We start from the raw sequence: 13,531 nt of genomic DNA on the forward strand, positions 1-13,531 counted from the left end.
ACCGAGCTGTTTTCTACTTGTTTTCCCACTGATGAATGTGACTCATTATTAGCTGGGTTCTTTGGTGCAGCAAATTCTGGTTTCTTAATTTTTGTGTCAGGTTTGTTTTCTTTGGCATCTGGCTTACCCCAAGATCTAGCAGGACTTGGCTTCTGTGAGTGGGGTATCCGTGCAAGCGTTGACGGTGATGGGTTGACATATTCATCTTCTTCCCTGAGCTCCTGTGGAAGCACTGTTGGATTCACTTTTACATAATAACCATGGTAGTGACCATGCAGCTCCCCATTCTCTGTGCTGATGGGATTGTGATGGGCTGAAAACTTTGGCTGGTGTTTCACAGCTACTTCCTCCTCCATTGGTGCTTTTGAATATAAAGGCTTGTTAATTGTGGGTGTTATATTCTCAGTGGCTAAAAGCTTTTTTTCTTGACTGAGTCTTGCCCCAGAAGTGGAGCTTTGCCTTTTCAGTTGTTTTGAGGGAGAAGACTCAGAAGAAAGTGGAGGACTATGCCTTGGACTTGCTTCTGGTGTTCGAGGGGGTGTAGTACCTTTTCGATAAAAGTGAGGTGACTCTTTCGGGGTAGGCGGTTTTTCCTGAACTTTTTCTTCAGACCTTTCTTTCACCTCCATTCCTTCTTGAAATTTTTGTTTGATATAATCAGGGCCTGAAAAATAGTGTAATAGAAATATCATGATTAAAACAAAAATAAGACTTCACAGTAAAACCATTGCATTGGGATGTCAGACTGAACTGCCTTGCTAAAATGCTGGCAGGGGCAGGTGTTACCAAAAACTCACTGAAACGTGTAGTGATTTACTCTGAATCATGCAGTAGTTGAATTTACCGTACTTTTTGGTAATTGTTGGGACTACTTACTAATTTGGTCCAGTCACTTTATGTTTTCACCTTTGCAAAGGGTCATAGGACGTTGTTTCTGAGTGAAGTCTGAGGGACTGAAGACTGATCTACCTTACATATCTATCATTCTTTCTTTTTCTGAGAGGCATGTTTTGAGGTATGTTTTGCTTAATTACTCTAATCTATTTAATTTCTACCCTCATGATCATAGTATCTCTTTGACATGGAAGTAGTTAACTATCAGAATGAAACGTCTCTTCTGCCCTTATAATTACAGGAAATAGGGCTTGACTCACTTTTTTTCCCTTTGCGTGCATGTTAGCTTGCCTTATATACATATATATGTGCCTTGAACCCTCACACACTGGCTTTGTCTTCCTAATTCAACCACTTACCATATGAAGACCCAGGCTAACCACTCTAGTCAGTAACACAATTCTGCTTAGAAGGTAGGAAGACAAATATTCTCACATTAACTAGGGGAATACTTACAGAGCAGCCAGTATGAAGAATACCCTCCTCCCAAATCCTAGCTAAACACCTGTGAGCACATTCACCACTAGGACTTGCTTATCAAGGTGCATTTCTGTGCAGCTGTTTACATAAAGACAAGCTGGCTGAGATGCTTTGCTCCAGGTTTTGGTTGTCTGATTTAACAGTTCAATGCTAGGACTTGAGCAAACACTCTGTTGAAGAAACAAAATTGCTGTAAATCTGTCTGTATTGTGGGCAGCTTTTTCTACTTTTTTTCCCTGAGGCCACATCCCAGATCCCCTAAGAAGTCAGAAGCTGGGGAGTTCAGTGAACAAAGAACTGCAACAATCTTTCTGTATGTTCAACAATGGTCTCTGCCAAATACATTGCAACTGTTTCTCCACTTCTATCTTTTCTAGCACCACTACTTTCCTTTGATTTTTTTATCTTCTGTAAGTGAGGCTTATCTGTGTTTTATGTCATAGAGAAATTCTGTGCCCAGAGAAGAACGTCTGCATGCATTTTTCTGCTTTTGAGTTTAAAGGAGGCTCTAGCTGTGTTAGGCAGATACAGTGTTTTTACAGATGCCAGAAGCATATGCATCACTACACAGCGTTAAGATGAGAGGAAGGAAGAGCAGCATGAAGTTTTTGGAAGTTACTGAGTCATCTGGTAAGTAAGCATTGCTGAGAAAAAGAATTACTCGTCATGCAATGCCTTTTGAGCAGGAAAATCACAATGTTTTTGGCATCTCTGAAAACCAGGGGTGGAAATAGGGAGCTGTTGAGAAAGAAGGCTGGACGTAGACAAGCCAGGATTTGTTCTCAAATGACATTTAAGGAGGAAGCTTTGAGGAGTTAAGCCTGCACAGAGGGAGAGGACTAGAGGCTTTGTTCTTATGGCTTTTTATAATCTTCCTGGTAAAAGGCAAAGGCAGCACAACACAAATTAAAAGTTGCCATATATAAAGTTACAGTTATGATCACCATTCACAAAATTCTCCATCTTGTAGGGGATTTCCTTCCATCTTTGCTGAGATGTATAAGGTAATGCTGAGGGTTTTAACATGCATAAACTTTGGTTTTCTTCTCTTTTCACATGGGATATAATTAGGGGTGTAAAAAGAAGAGGATAGCTAAAAAAGCTCTGCCTAACCTTTAAGCACAAGCTATGAAACTGTCAAATTGCAGTAATTATTTATTATGGACACATCAACATTCACATTAGCTTGCTCCTTATGACTGCTGTGGTGAAAGCATCCCAATTGCAATACCATCTCTTCAGCCTTACAATGCTGCTCAAATGACACCTGATCTGTTCCTCACCTATCTAGAAAATTCACATCCTGTGACAGCTCTCTGCTGCCCAGCATATGTAAAGATATGACTTTTACTAATATCTGACAGCACTTGATGGACTGAAGGCACTTTCATAAGGAACACATCTGGGCCTCGGAAATATTACCCCTCTCCACTCTTTCCTATGATTAATTAAAAGCCTCCCAAGGCTGGCCAGAGGGACTCTCTCTCTTCCCGAGACCTCCAAACTGTGATGGAATTTCTGAAACAAGAAGGGAGCCAGGTCTCAGCTGCCCATGTCTCCACAGGAGACTGGTAGAGTGAAAAACAAAAAACTTAAACCAAACCATATCACCTTTAACTGGAGCTTCCCAAAGAAGTTAAGTGTCAACAGGCTAACAATGGCATAGTTTTATTGGGTATGTGGCAATATTTGATGCTAAGTGACACTGATCCCCACCAGAGAAAGCTGCAGCCATCTGCATCCAAGTAACGTCTGAGGGTGTCTGACCAGACATTCAGCAACTGCCTTAACATAACACAGCAGCCCTCCCTCCCACCCCTCAGTACATCACATATGGCTATTAGAGATACATCCCTTGCCTTCAATCTTGCCAAGCAGGTCTTTCCAACACTCAAATTCTTGGCTCCATGCTGAAGTTAGCTTTGGAGATTGCCCAAAGACTTTTTTTACATCTGTTCACTGTATTCAGTACAATCAGATTATGCACCTGTCTGAACCACTGACTCCAAGCAGCAAGAACACAGTTCCCGCTCCCTTCTGAGGCCTATGAATACTTGTCAGGACTTACCTTGTCCTCTTCGTTAAAGGCATTATCTGACACTACAGACATGGGCAACAGAATCCTTTTTCTTCAGCATAAAAGCCCTCTACAGCACAAGTTTAAAGGAAACAGGGCCAAGGGAATTTGGAAAGGCAATCACTAATGTCTGATCCTACAAAATTTCTCATCTGCCTGATCTTAACGAGAATAGGATTTGAGGGTGGGAAGAAGGTAAGGTGTGATTATCTGTCTAGGAAATAAACACAGAGTTCTGTTCTTCAGTTTGCAGTTCAAGCAACCAGTAGATACAGTCCTAGACATGATATACGAGTGCTTAAGGAGAACCTGGTCTGAGAAGCAGAACCAATAAATGTTTTCTAACCAAGTAAAGATAAGCTTTCTTTGTGGATGAACCTGTGTGTTTTCTTATGGCGACATGCTGGCCCTGCTACTGTCGGTTCAAAATTGATGCACCTTTGCTGGCTGAAGGTCAGCCACGGGGTAGTTTTGGCTCACACAGATGTTGTGATGCCAGCAGCTGGATGGCACCATTAAAGTGTGAGTTAGTCAGCATCTGAGGGGAACAGCCTCTGAAAGCCAAAGGACTGTGTGGATGCGTGCAACGTACGCACACAGAGTCTCATACTGTCTTCTGGTCTGCTTGAACAGCATTTCATTAATGGCTGTGGGGTGAGGAAAGCTTTGGTTTGGTTGCAGACACACTTATAGTTGTTCTAAATCTAGAATTCCTTGTGGAGTTCTTGTGTAACACATCCTTCCTCCTGGAAGGGCTCCAGTAAGTGATGTGACAGTGTGGCCAGCCCTCTAAATGAGAAGAGAAGAGCACGCTGGTTCTGCCACAGCATTTTTAGAGAGGTGACAGCCACATGCTTTCCCCCATGGCCTAGTGAGGTATACATATTGGCAGCATGGGGCTGTTTCAGGGTTGTGGCTCAAGCAGTGTCTGAAAATGTCATCTTGCAGGACACTGTAAATGTAGCCAGTGTTTCCCAAGAAGGTTATGAAGAGACCTTGTGTCTTATCAGCTCAAGATGAAATCTGAAGCTTGAGGGGGATTGTAGAATGCACCTAGGATAGCGAGGAAAAAGGCGCACATATATATTTGTATATACGAGCTTCAGGTTGTACTCCTGCCTATTCAATCCAGCCAGTTTCATGTATTTTGGCCTCTTTGTGAAAGTGAAAAGATGAGGATATGGAAAAAGGATGGGACTGAACAAGGATGAGCTCAGGAATTGCCAGAGGCACTAGGATTCTTTACAGTAGGTCGGGTGATCCTTCAAGGAGCAATTCTGAATTCCAGTCAATATGCATAACTGAGTAACCTGCCATAATCTCATTTTCACAATTTAATGAGCTTTTGCCTCATTTTAGTATAATGATTTCTATATTCTCAAAATTATCAAGTTAATACTTCTTTTAATGTCAAAAAGGACTTCAGTAGTAACACATCAACCAAATTAAAAATTCTGATGTTTTGTGGCAGAACTGCAGGACAATGCATTTTCAAGAGATGTTCTTATCTTATAAAGTAACAGAATAGTTAGCAATTTATAGAAATAAAATATAACTGAATACTGAATTAAAAATAGTACTATGAAAACTAAAATATACTATGTTCTAGTATATTTTAGTTCTGTATAGCACTATTTTCTTTAAGAGTTAATCCACTGCATCTTACTCTTTTGCAACTTTCCATGTACTCCTGTATGACCTTGGGCACGTTATAACATCTTACTTAGTCCACATGTAAAAAGGAAGTATGCAGTGGACACTTGGGTTTAAAAGCTTTTCTCTGAACCCAAATTATTTAAGACAGGGAATTCTGTTGATATCAGCAAACAATTTCCACAGGAAACATTTTTACAGTGCCAGATGCATTCTGTCTTAGAGGGAATGTTGTGAGAAACTCCACGAGGACAAGAGCTCTCACTCTGGGAGCAGCAAAAAATTTGGGGAGAGTAGGTTCCTCTGAGCTAAGCCTGAGAAACTACGTAATACAGATGACAGCCTCTCACCATACAAAGACAGAGGATGCCTTGTCCTGCAGCCCTAGACTCTATATGACTGAAGCAGGTTCTTGTAAGACCCTATAGGTAAGCACAGGCCATAGGACTCTAGCAGCCTTGTCACCTGGGTGTCTCTGGTCTCTGGGGTGAACTGGTACTCCCAGTTGTAAATTAGTTGGCTGCTGCACAAGAGGTGAGGATCCTCCTTCCCCTTCTCCCCTTCCAATTTGTGAAGGCCCAGCCACAACCTTTAAATCAGTTAGAAGTGATTTGGATGGAAGGTGCTGTAATTATACTCTGTGCAAAAATGCTAATTGGGAATTACTTGGCATTACCAATAAGACTATGCTTAATTAGGTCATCATAACTTGCAAAGCTATATTTAAAACCTAGAGGTTAATGTGTTTACTGTAGAGACTGATTTTGTTCTTCAGACATGTCCTCTCTTTTTTTCAGAGGAAAATGAAAACATGGCAAAACCACCTTCCTAATATATGGAAATAGCATTTAGGCTCTTACACTGTGCAATTTTACAGTAAAAAAGAAAAAAAAGAGACAGCTTCTCCTTAAGAAAAACCCCCCAACTTCAACAATAACTTTATAAACATCTTATTTCCTCATGATACTTCCTCCACTCTTTTGTCCCCACAGCCTTACCATTCTTATAATTAATGAAAAACAAGCATTTCATATTACAATTTTACCAGTGTTTTGAAAGCAAAAAAAAAGATTGCAATGCCACTAATGCAGCCTCTAGAATATAATATTTATGGAATATAATATGTAAGTATTTATTAGGTGAGCATGCACTTATTTCTGTCTGTTAAACTAGAGTACACATTATGTGATGTAACCTAACTATCTTTAGTGCTACATAAAGAGGTAACAAATGTATAGTGCTATATAAAGAGTAATCCAGGTAACAAATGACATTATAATTTCATGATTACAAGAAAATTCATGTTGCACTTATAGATAAATTCCACCCACGAAGCAGATACTTCACTCCCTAATTTTGTTCACGTCTATGCATTGTTAGCAGAAAGACTCTCAATCTTCACTGCAAGGTTTAGTTGTCTGTAGGGTGATGTTGATGACATCAAAGCTATTTGCTCAAGCCGGCCACTGAAGTCTATACGCAAACCTGCCAAGATTAGAGGTCCCTTTTTACTAAACTCCTGAACATTTCTATAAAAATGAGAGAACTCCTGCACTGAAAAGTTCACAATCTATAAGTACAATACAAAATATAGCAAAAAGGTTATACCAATAGCCATTTTACAGATGAGGGAGTTAAACAAAGGGAAATCATAACCCAAAGCATATGCTTCACCTGAATAATCTCCCTGGATTCAGCGGTCGGTTTTCAATAAAGCACTGTCATGCTCAAAGCTCTGCTAAATCTTTGGTAAAGTGACAGCCTAAAGTTGCAGAGGAAGACTTTGTCAAAACTAGGAATGGAGTGCAAGTCTTCTGAGTAATCAAAAGCCAACACAGCACTTTGGCCATAGGTTTGTCACGTATCTTCAAAAATGTCATCTTCCTGGAGAAGCTGAGAACTGTCTACTGAATAGAATTCAAAGACTGGGAGAAGGAAATAGTAAATGATGAGTAAGTTTCTTACTGCACATTATATTATCCTAGGACAAATCCAGGGCACAAGATTGTTGAAGCAAAAGCTGAAGTCTTTTGTGTTTAAATGCACTGTATTAAAAAAGGAAAATATATAGTTTGGTGTTGGTATTAGAGGTTGTTATATACTGTTCAAGAAATAAGCTGGTGAAAACCATCTGGTTTGTTATCTTCTGATGTGATCAATGGTTTTCTAAAGCATCACTGTTGGCAACAATATCTATGCTCTGATAATAAGATTTATTTGCTACTCTGATGAACATTAATAAAACTTGGAAAGCCTGGTGACCCATTAGAGGATCAATTAATACAGGATCTTGTTTCCTGCAAGCATCCAAAATGCTCTTATGTTAGTATTTTTCAGGATAGGACAACTATGTTATAACAATTCATCAGGATTCAGGATGGTAACTGTAGGTGAAGGAAATAAAAATAATCATTTATCAGTCTGCTAAAAGAAGTGATTCAGTAAGTCATTACGAAACTGCAAATAACTATATTAAGTAAATTTTGGAAAGACAGGGGTTTTTATTATTGCTTCATTGTGGAGATGTGTAGTGGGGGGAAGAACTATAATTAATGTCATTAGTACTTCCTCTGTTTTATTCTTATTTTTCTGAAGGTTATACTGGTAACAGGAAAAAAAAAGCTTTTAACTGCTAGGCTGCTGGCTTGAATTCACCCCAAATGAATGGAGGGCTGTGCAATGTCATGTGTAAAATGTGTTGATGAACTCAGCGGAGCAGAGATATGGTTACGATTTTATTAATGTTTGGCAGCCCTGTCTGCCATCTTGGCAGTCTGAACTGTGACTGAATGGGGCTGGAAATGAAGGGGTGAGGATTATAGCCATAGAGAAATTGATGGATATAAGGCAAGGTGCTTAAAGACGCATAGGGCTCTGAGTGATTATTTCTGCCTCACTTAGATATAGTAGTTTAAGAGGTTATCACCCCAGATGTCTGCAGTATCCTTCTGATGGATACAGAGCCCCAGAAAGAGGACGTGGAATGGTGCAGATGCTTCATGTTTGGGTCAATGTGCAGCAAGGTATGTAAGATTTCTGGCCCCCAGACAGTAAGAGGGCACCCAACTTGATTGCCAAATTGGAGGTGTTATTTCCCTAGAAAGAACTGCCCTACTCCTAGTGATGCATATATATGTTATTTAATAATTCCTTAATTCAAAATTACATATGTAGGCCCTGTTGGCCTGTTTTGGCTGCATCTAAAGTTGGTTATGCCAGCTGGAATAAGGGCTCTCCTTAACTGTACTTGAGAATGCTTTATAGAAAAAAATCACACATTTTTTAAAGTTTAAAAATAAAGCATGTCACAAAAGAGAAAGAAGAATTGAAATGGAAGGGATTGTTGACACTCGCTGGTGAGATTTAAAAGAAACCCAAGTCTGGACGCCTGCTTTAACTTTTAGTCTCTGATGGCAACTGCATTTTGGTGAGGTATGATCAACATTTTAAACACTAGTAAGCAGCTTCCCTAGCAAGGGGCAAATCAAAAATCTTGCCTGGATTAATTTTTAAATTCCATTTGGCTGCCTTACAACACTTTCTTTTTTTTTCTGGACTTACTACCACTAGCATGGAAATACCATGGCTGCCTAGGAAAGCAAACTACAAGGTAAACAAGAGGGAGAAGACTGCATGTTTTGCATAATCCAAAAATACTCTAAAATATAACGTTTACCCTTTGGGACACTTTCTTAATTCACTCTTACTCCCAACTCCTCATTTCCTCCTCATACCCCTTTGAAAATTCCTTTCCTTCGCTGAAATTTTCTCCAGCTTAGACTTCTAGGGGTTCTCAAGCTGTTGTTAGCATTGCTGCATCCTTAAGCACTACTCCTGGTAGCCTTTCTTCTCCTACTGCACTGGAGGCAACACTGAAACTAGCATGTGCCAACAGTTACTCACTCACTAGATCCATGAACGTCATGGAGAATGATGCCTATGTGTATTTATTTTATGGAACTATTGTAATTTGATCTGGCAGCCTGCTGTCCTCCAAACCATGTACTACTGACATGACCTAAAAATATAACACAAAGATAGCACATAATGTGATATTATACTATTGCCACAGTCTGAAAAGCCACATCTCATTCAGCGATATAAAAGTTAGAATACACACATCTTCCACCTAGGACTAACTTTAAAAGATAGCATCACTGAATATAAGCAGGTTTTAATGCAGCCTTAAATGCAAACTTCCCTTCTTGCTAAGTAAAGATAAGCACCCACAATAGGTAATCACTGGTAGAAATTGCTTATTAAGTGCCTTGTGCAGAAGAATCTCAAACATACAAATTCTTGTGTTTCAAGGCTGCCCTCACAATTACTTTCTTTATCTCTGCTCAGGAAGCAGTTTTGTGCAGGATCATAAACAACTTCCAAGTAGTTTTGCTAGAATACCTATCTACCATCTTTAAAATAACTGCCAGTACTTTACTTTCCTGGTTTTGACATCAATGAAAATGACGGGGCCTTCTCAAAACCCAGATGAAACACTTCCTGTCATGGCCTAGACAAACATCAAGAGTGCTGAGTTACTTATTTACTAGCCACACATAGAGACACGCATATACTTTGGTCAAACCCAAGGCTAGTTCTTATGCCTCTGTGTTTACTCTGCTCTGATGTTTACACAGCACAAGAGATCTATTGGTGTGGCCTGTGAACTGACTACTTTACTGCTAGTCTCTCTGCATTTCACACAGATATTTGTTGAAAAGTATATGGCATTATGTTATCTCACAGCGCTGCAAGAAACCTCTTGAAAATATTAAAATGTCTACTCAAGCACATGAACTTGAGACGCTAGCAACAGCAATGACGACAGAAAAGGAAATGGACTTCCACCAAACAATCCAAATCATATGCAACATCACAAACTTGTGAGTCTAGCGTAAGATGACAAAACAAGGATGTCAATGCAATTCCTATCTGTACGAAAACCAGACTGCTTCTTCTCAGTTCCTCCAAATCTGAAATTAATTAGAGTCACCCTACCATTAACATACCTGAATATAATAGAAAAACATTATTTTTGTTTTTTCCATTTTTTGTATTTTCCAGTAAATAATTAAAAAATAATTAAGGATAAAAGAATCCCTGAAAGTAACATTTTTCTTCCTCAAAAGGTTTCTAAATGCATCATTATAGAGTAGACATACATACATTGACAGGTCTGAAAGCAGCACTAAGAAGAATGTTATTTATTCTGACTGTAAATCCAATTTCTGCTCCATTTCTGTGACTGCTTTAGTAGGTGACTAAAGTAGCCATGACATTTGCGAAACAGGGTACAAAATTCATAATTTTATCTGCATAGTAGATTACAGTGTGTAGGCCCTTACACCTTTGGATTCATTACCATCAGAAAAATGTAACTGATTTATCCTGCGTGACAGACAGCACTACGAACGCTGTGCAGCTCTCTCTAACACCTCACTGGGACATCAGCCTATGGACACAGAAATTGCTCATGACCAGCAATCTCAATTATGGCTTGCTTTACCTACTCCAACTTTCTGTTGATGAATACTGAGAGAACTTTAAAAAATATTTGACAAGATTATACAGTGTTGCATATGGCTCCTGTATATAGGACAGGCTACATTTTTCCAGGTCAGATAATATACACGCATTGTATTTAATGTGAATGCTCCTGGCTAAGTAACACACGTACTATAATCTACTTGAATGCTTCTGAGCCTGCAGGCTGCTTAATATGAGGTAACTGAGAAGGTAAGTTTTTAGCTTTTTCACAGAAAATCTAGAGCCTACTTTACTTCAGCCGAGCTGCACTGGGACATGAGGGAGACTGAAGCCTAGAGTCAGTGTATGTTTTACTGCTATTATTAAGAACAGTACATGAACCTCTAATCATGGGAACATTTTTCTGAAAACTAGAAAAAAATCCACTGGAGAATTCAGCAAATGTTAACTGCAGCAGTAGTGTTCTTTAAGCTCCTTTGTATCTATCATAAAGGATAGGCAGAAGCAAAAGGCTGTAATTCTGTTCTCATCACAACTGCATATTCTCTGAAAAGATGAATTGTATCTATATAAAGAGACTGTTAATGTGGCATAATAGCTGCCTTTACCCAGTAGAGTCCACACTTCTTTACATTTCTCCCAGCATGTGCACATCTTTCTGATATGACGATGCCCAAAGCTATACACAAGACTTCAGATTCAGTGTCACTGGGATCATGCAGAGAAGAGACTATTACCCTTCTTCTCCATGACGTGCTTCTTCTGTATATACAGCCTGGAAGAGTATTAGCTGCTTCTCCCACTGTACCACATTTCAAGTGCATGGCTATCGTCCTGCTCCATGGGAGCTTGGCAACTGACCTCAATAGGAGCAGGTTCACATCTCATCTCCAACTGGTTGAGTCTATCAGCCCTTAAAGACTTCTCATAGCACTTCTGAGGAGCAAGCCTCTGTCTTCAGTTTAAATACTACGCCTGATAATTCTGCGAACTAGCTTGCATTTGGTGAGCGATCGCTGCTGTAAATGGTAACACTCACTTTCAGCTATATGTGGAATGTTACCGAGAACTTTGTTTTTCTCTGTTCTGGCTTGTGTTTGCAATGCTGATTTAAGTAATATGCACCAGTACAGGTTGGGGGTTGACCTGCTGGAAAGCAGCTCTGCACAGAAGGACCTGGGAGTCCTGGTGGACAAGTTCACCACGAGCCAGCAATATGCCCTTGTGGCCCTAGTCCAACCACAAAATGACATGATTTAGAGATTTTAGGAGGAGAAAAATATCATTCATAGCTGTCAGACGCTTTTGTCCTGGTTTGGACTAAAACAGAACCAATTTACTTTTCCGTGATTTTTCCTTTCAGCTAAGTCTCTTCTAAGTAACTGCACTTTCTGAAACTAACTGCATGTTTTGCAGACAGTGTCTGCTTCTAGGACTGATAACGCTCGAAGTTTGTAGTTATCACTGAGGCACAGGTAGGGATGTTATGCAGAAAGGCTCCTGCTGTACTTATTCGTAGAGAAACCAAGGTCACTGCTAAATTCCTCACTGCTTAAGAGTGAAGAGCCGAAGGGGGGTCGCAGCTGCAGGGGGGAGCGGACAGGGCAGGTGACCCAAAATTGACCAACGAGGTATTCCATCCCATACACGTCATTCTCAGTATAAAGCAGGGGGATCACGAGGGTCTCGCCCCTTCCCTTCCCCTTCTGCTATGGCCGGCGTCCGAAGAAGACTCTGCTGTTTTTCTCCTGCTCTCAATCCCAATACCTGCATTCCTGAATCCAGTTCCCGTCTGTCACCAAGTCCAGTCCACAACTTCCCAAAGCCTGCCGATAGTGACGTGATGGCAATCCGGGGAACTCCATCTTGATTTTGTATATATTTGTATATATTTAATTATTTCCACTATTATTATTATACTCTCTTTCATTATTATTGTTTATTAAAACTGTTTTAACTTTCCAACCCGTAAGTCTCTCTCCCTTTTATCTTTTCCTTTCCCTTCTGGCAGGGGCGAAAGGGTTAATAGAGAGCGTCTGCCATCAGTTTAATAGCTGGCCCAGCTTTAAACCATGATACTTTTCAGTACAATGGCCTTGCTCTTCAGTAAATTTAATAACCGAGTGAAATTTTTGCCAAAGACCTCTAACTTTTGGCTCTTTTAAAATCCTTATTTGTCAAAGAAACAGTGTCTGCACTGTTTTTCTCTGAATATCTTTCCACTCTTTCACTAAAAAAAAAAGCAGACCCTGTGATATGCACCCAGGGCTTGGGTTCTACACAGCAGCACTTCTTATGCCTGTGGAATATGTGCCAATAAGGCTCAATACTGGGAAGACATGAAACATATGTATGTCACCAAACAACTGAAATTACATTTGAACGATTTAGATGGGCAAAGTAACATGGAAATAAGCAGACAGTTTTAGACTCTACTGATTCTAGTCACAGATTTATAGATGCATTACTGCTTTATTAAACTCCAGATATTTCAAAGGGATTCATCATTACATCATAACATTAGACTTCATTTTTTTTAGAAGTTTCCTTTATCACAGAATCACACAGAATCACAATGTTAGGGATTGGAAGGGACCTCGAAAGATCATCTAGTCCAATCCCCCTGCCGGAGCAGGATTGCCTAGACCATATCACACAGGAACGCGTTTATCCCCCTGTGTTTATAGAAAAACCACTTGAAATAATGAACTTGAAAGATGCAAAAGCAGGAGTAAAATAAAGAAACCCCAAATTTACTGCTTTTAAAATATACGGGTTTATGAATTTTCTTAGAGGGTAGAGGGTTAATCCAGTATTTTTCAATATTCAGAAACAGTATTCCATGAAAACATGGCAGTATTCATTAAGCTGCATCACACTTCTAGCAAAATTAATTTCTTATATCTAGCAATAGAATCAATTAAGAAGCTTAAGACTCTG

The 13,531-nt window shown here is 39.7% G+C and overlaps 1 protein-coding gene across 5 annotated transcripts in view; it reads right to left on the minus strand.

Moving 5' to 3' along the window:
• JPH1 (junctophilin 1) overlaps positions 1-13,531 on the minus strand; it is a 93,990-nt gene that overhangs the window by 15,262 nt on the left and 65,197 nt on the right. For all 5 annotated transcript variants that reach the window (XM_068397056.1, XM_068397054.1, XM_068397055.1 and 2 more), the window contains exon 4: positions 3-664. In XM_068397056.1, coding sequence (XP_068253157.1) covers positions 3-664 — 662 coding nt within the window. The remainder of the gene's footprint in view (positions 1-2; positions 665-13,531) is intronic.

Source organism: Nyctibius grandis, chromosome 3 (genome assembly GCF_013368605.1).
Source record: "Nyctibius grandis isolate bNycGra1 chromosome 3, bNycGra1.pri, whole genome shotgun sequence".
Taxonomy (NCBI): domain Eukaryota; kingdom Metazoa; phylum Chordata; class Aves; order Nyctibiiformes; family Nyctibiidae; genus Nyctibius; species Nyctibius grandis.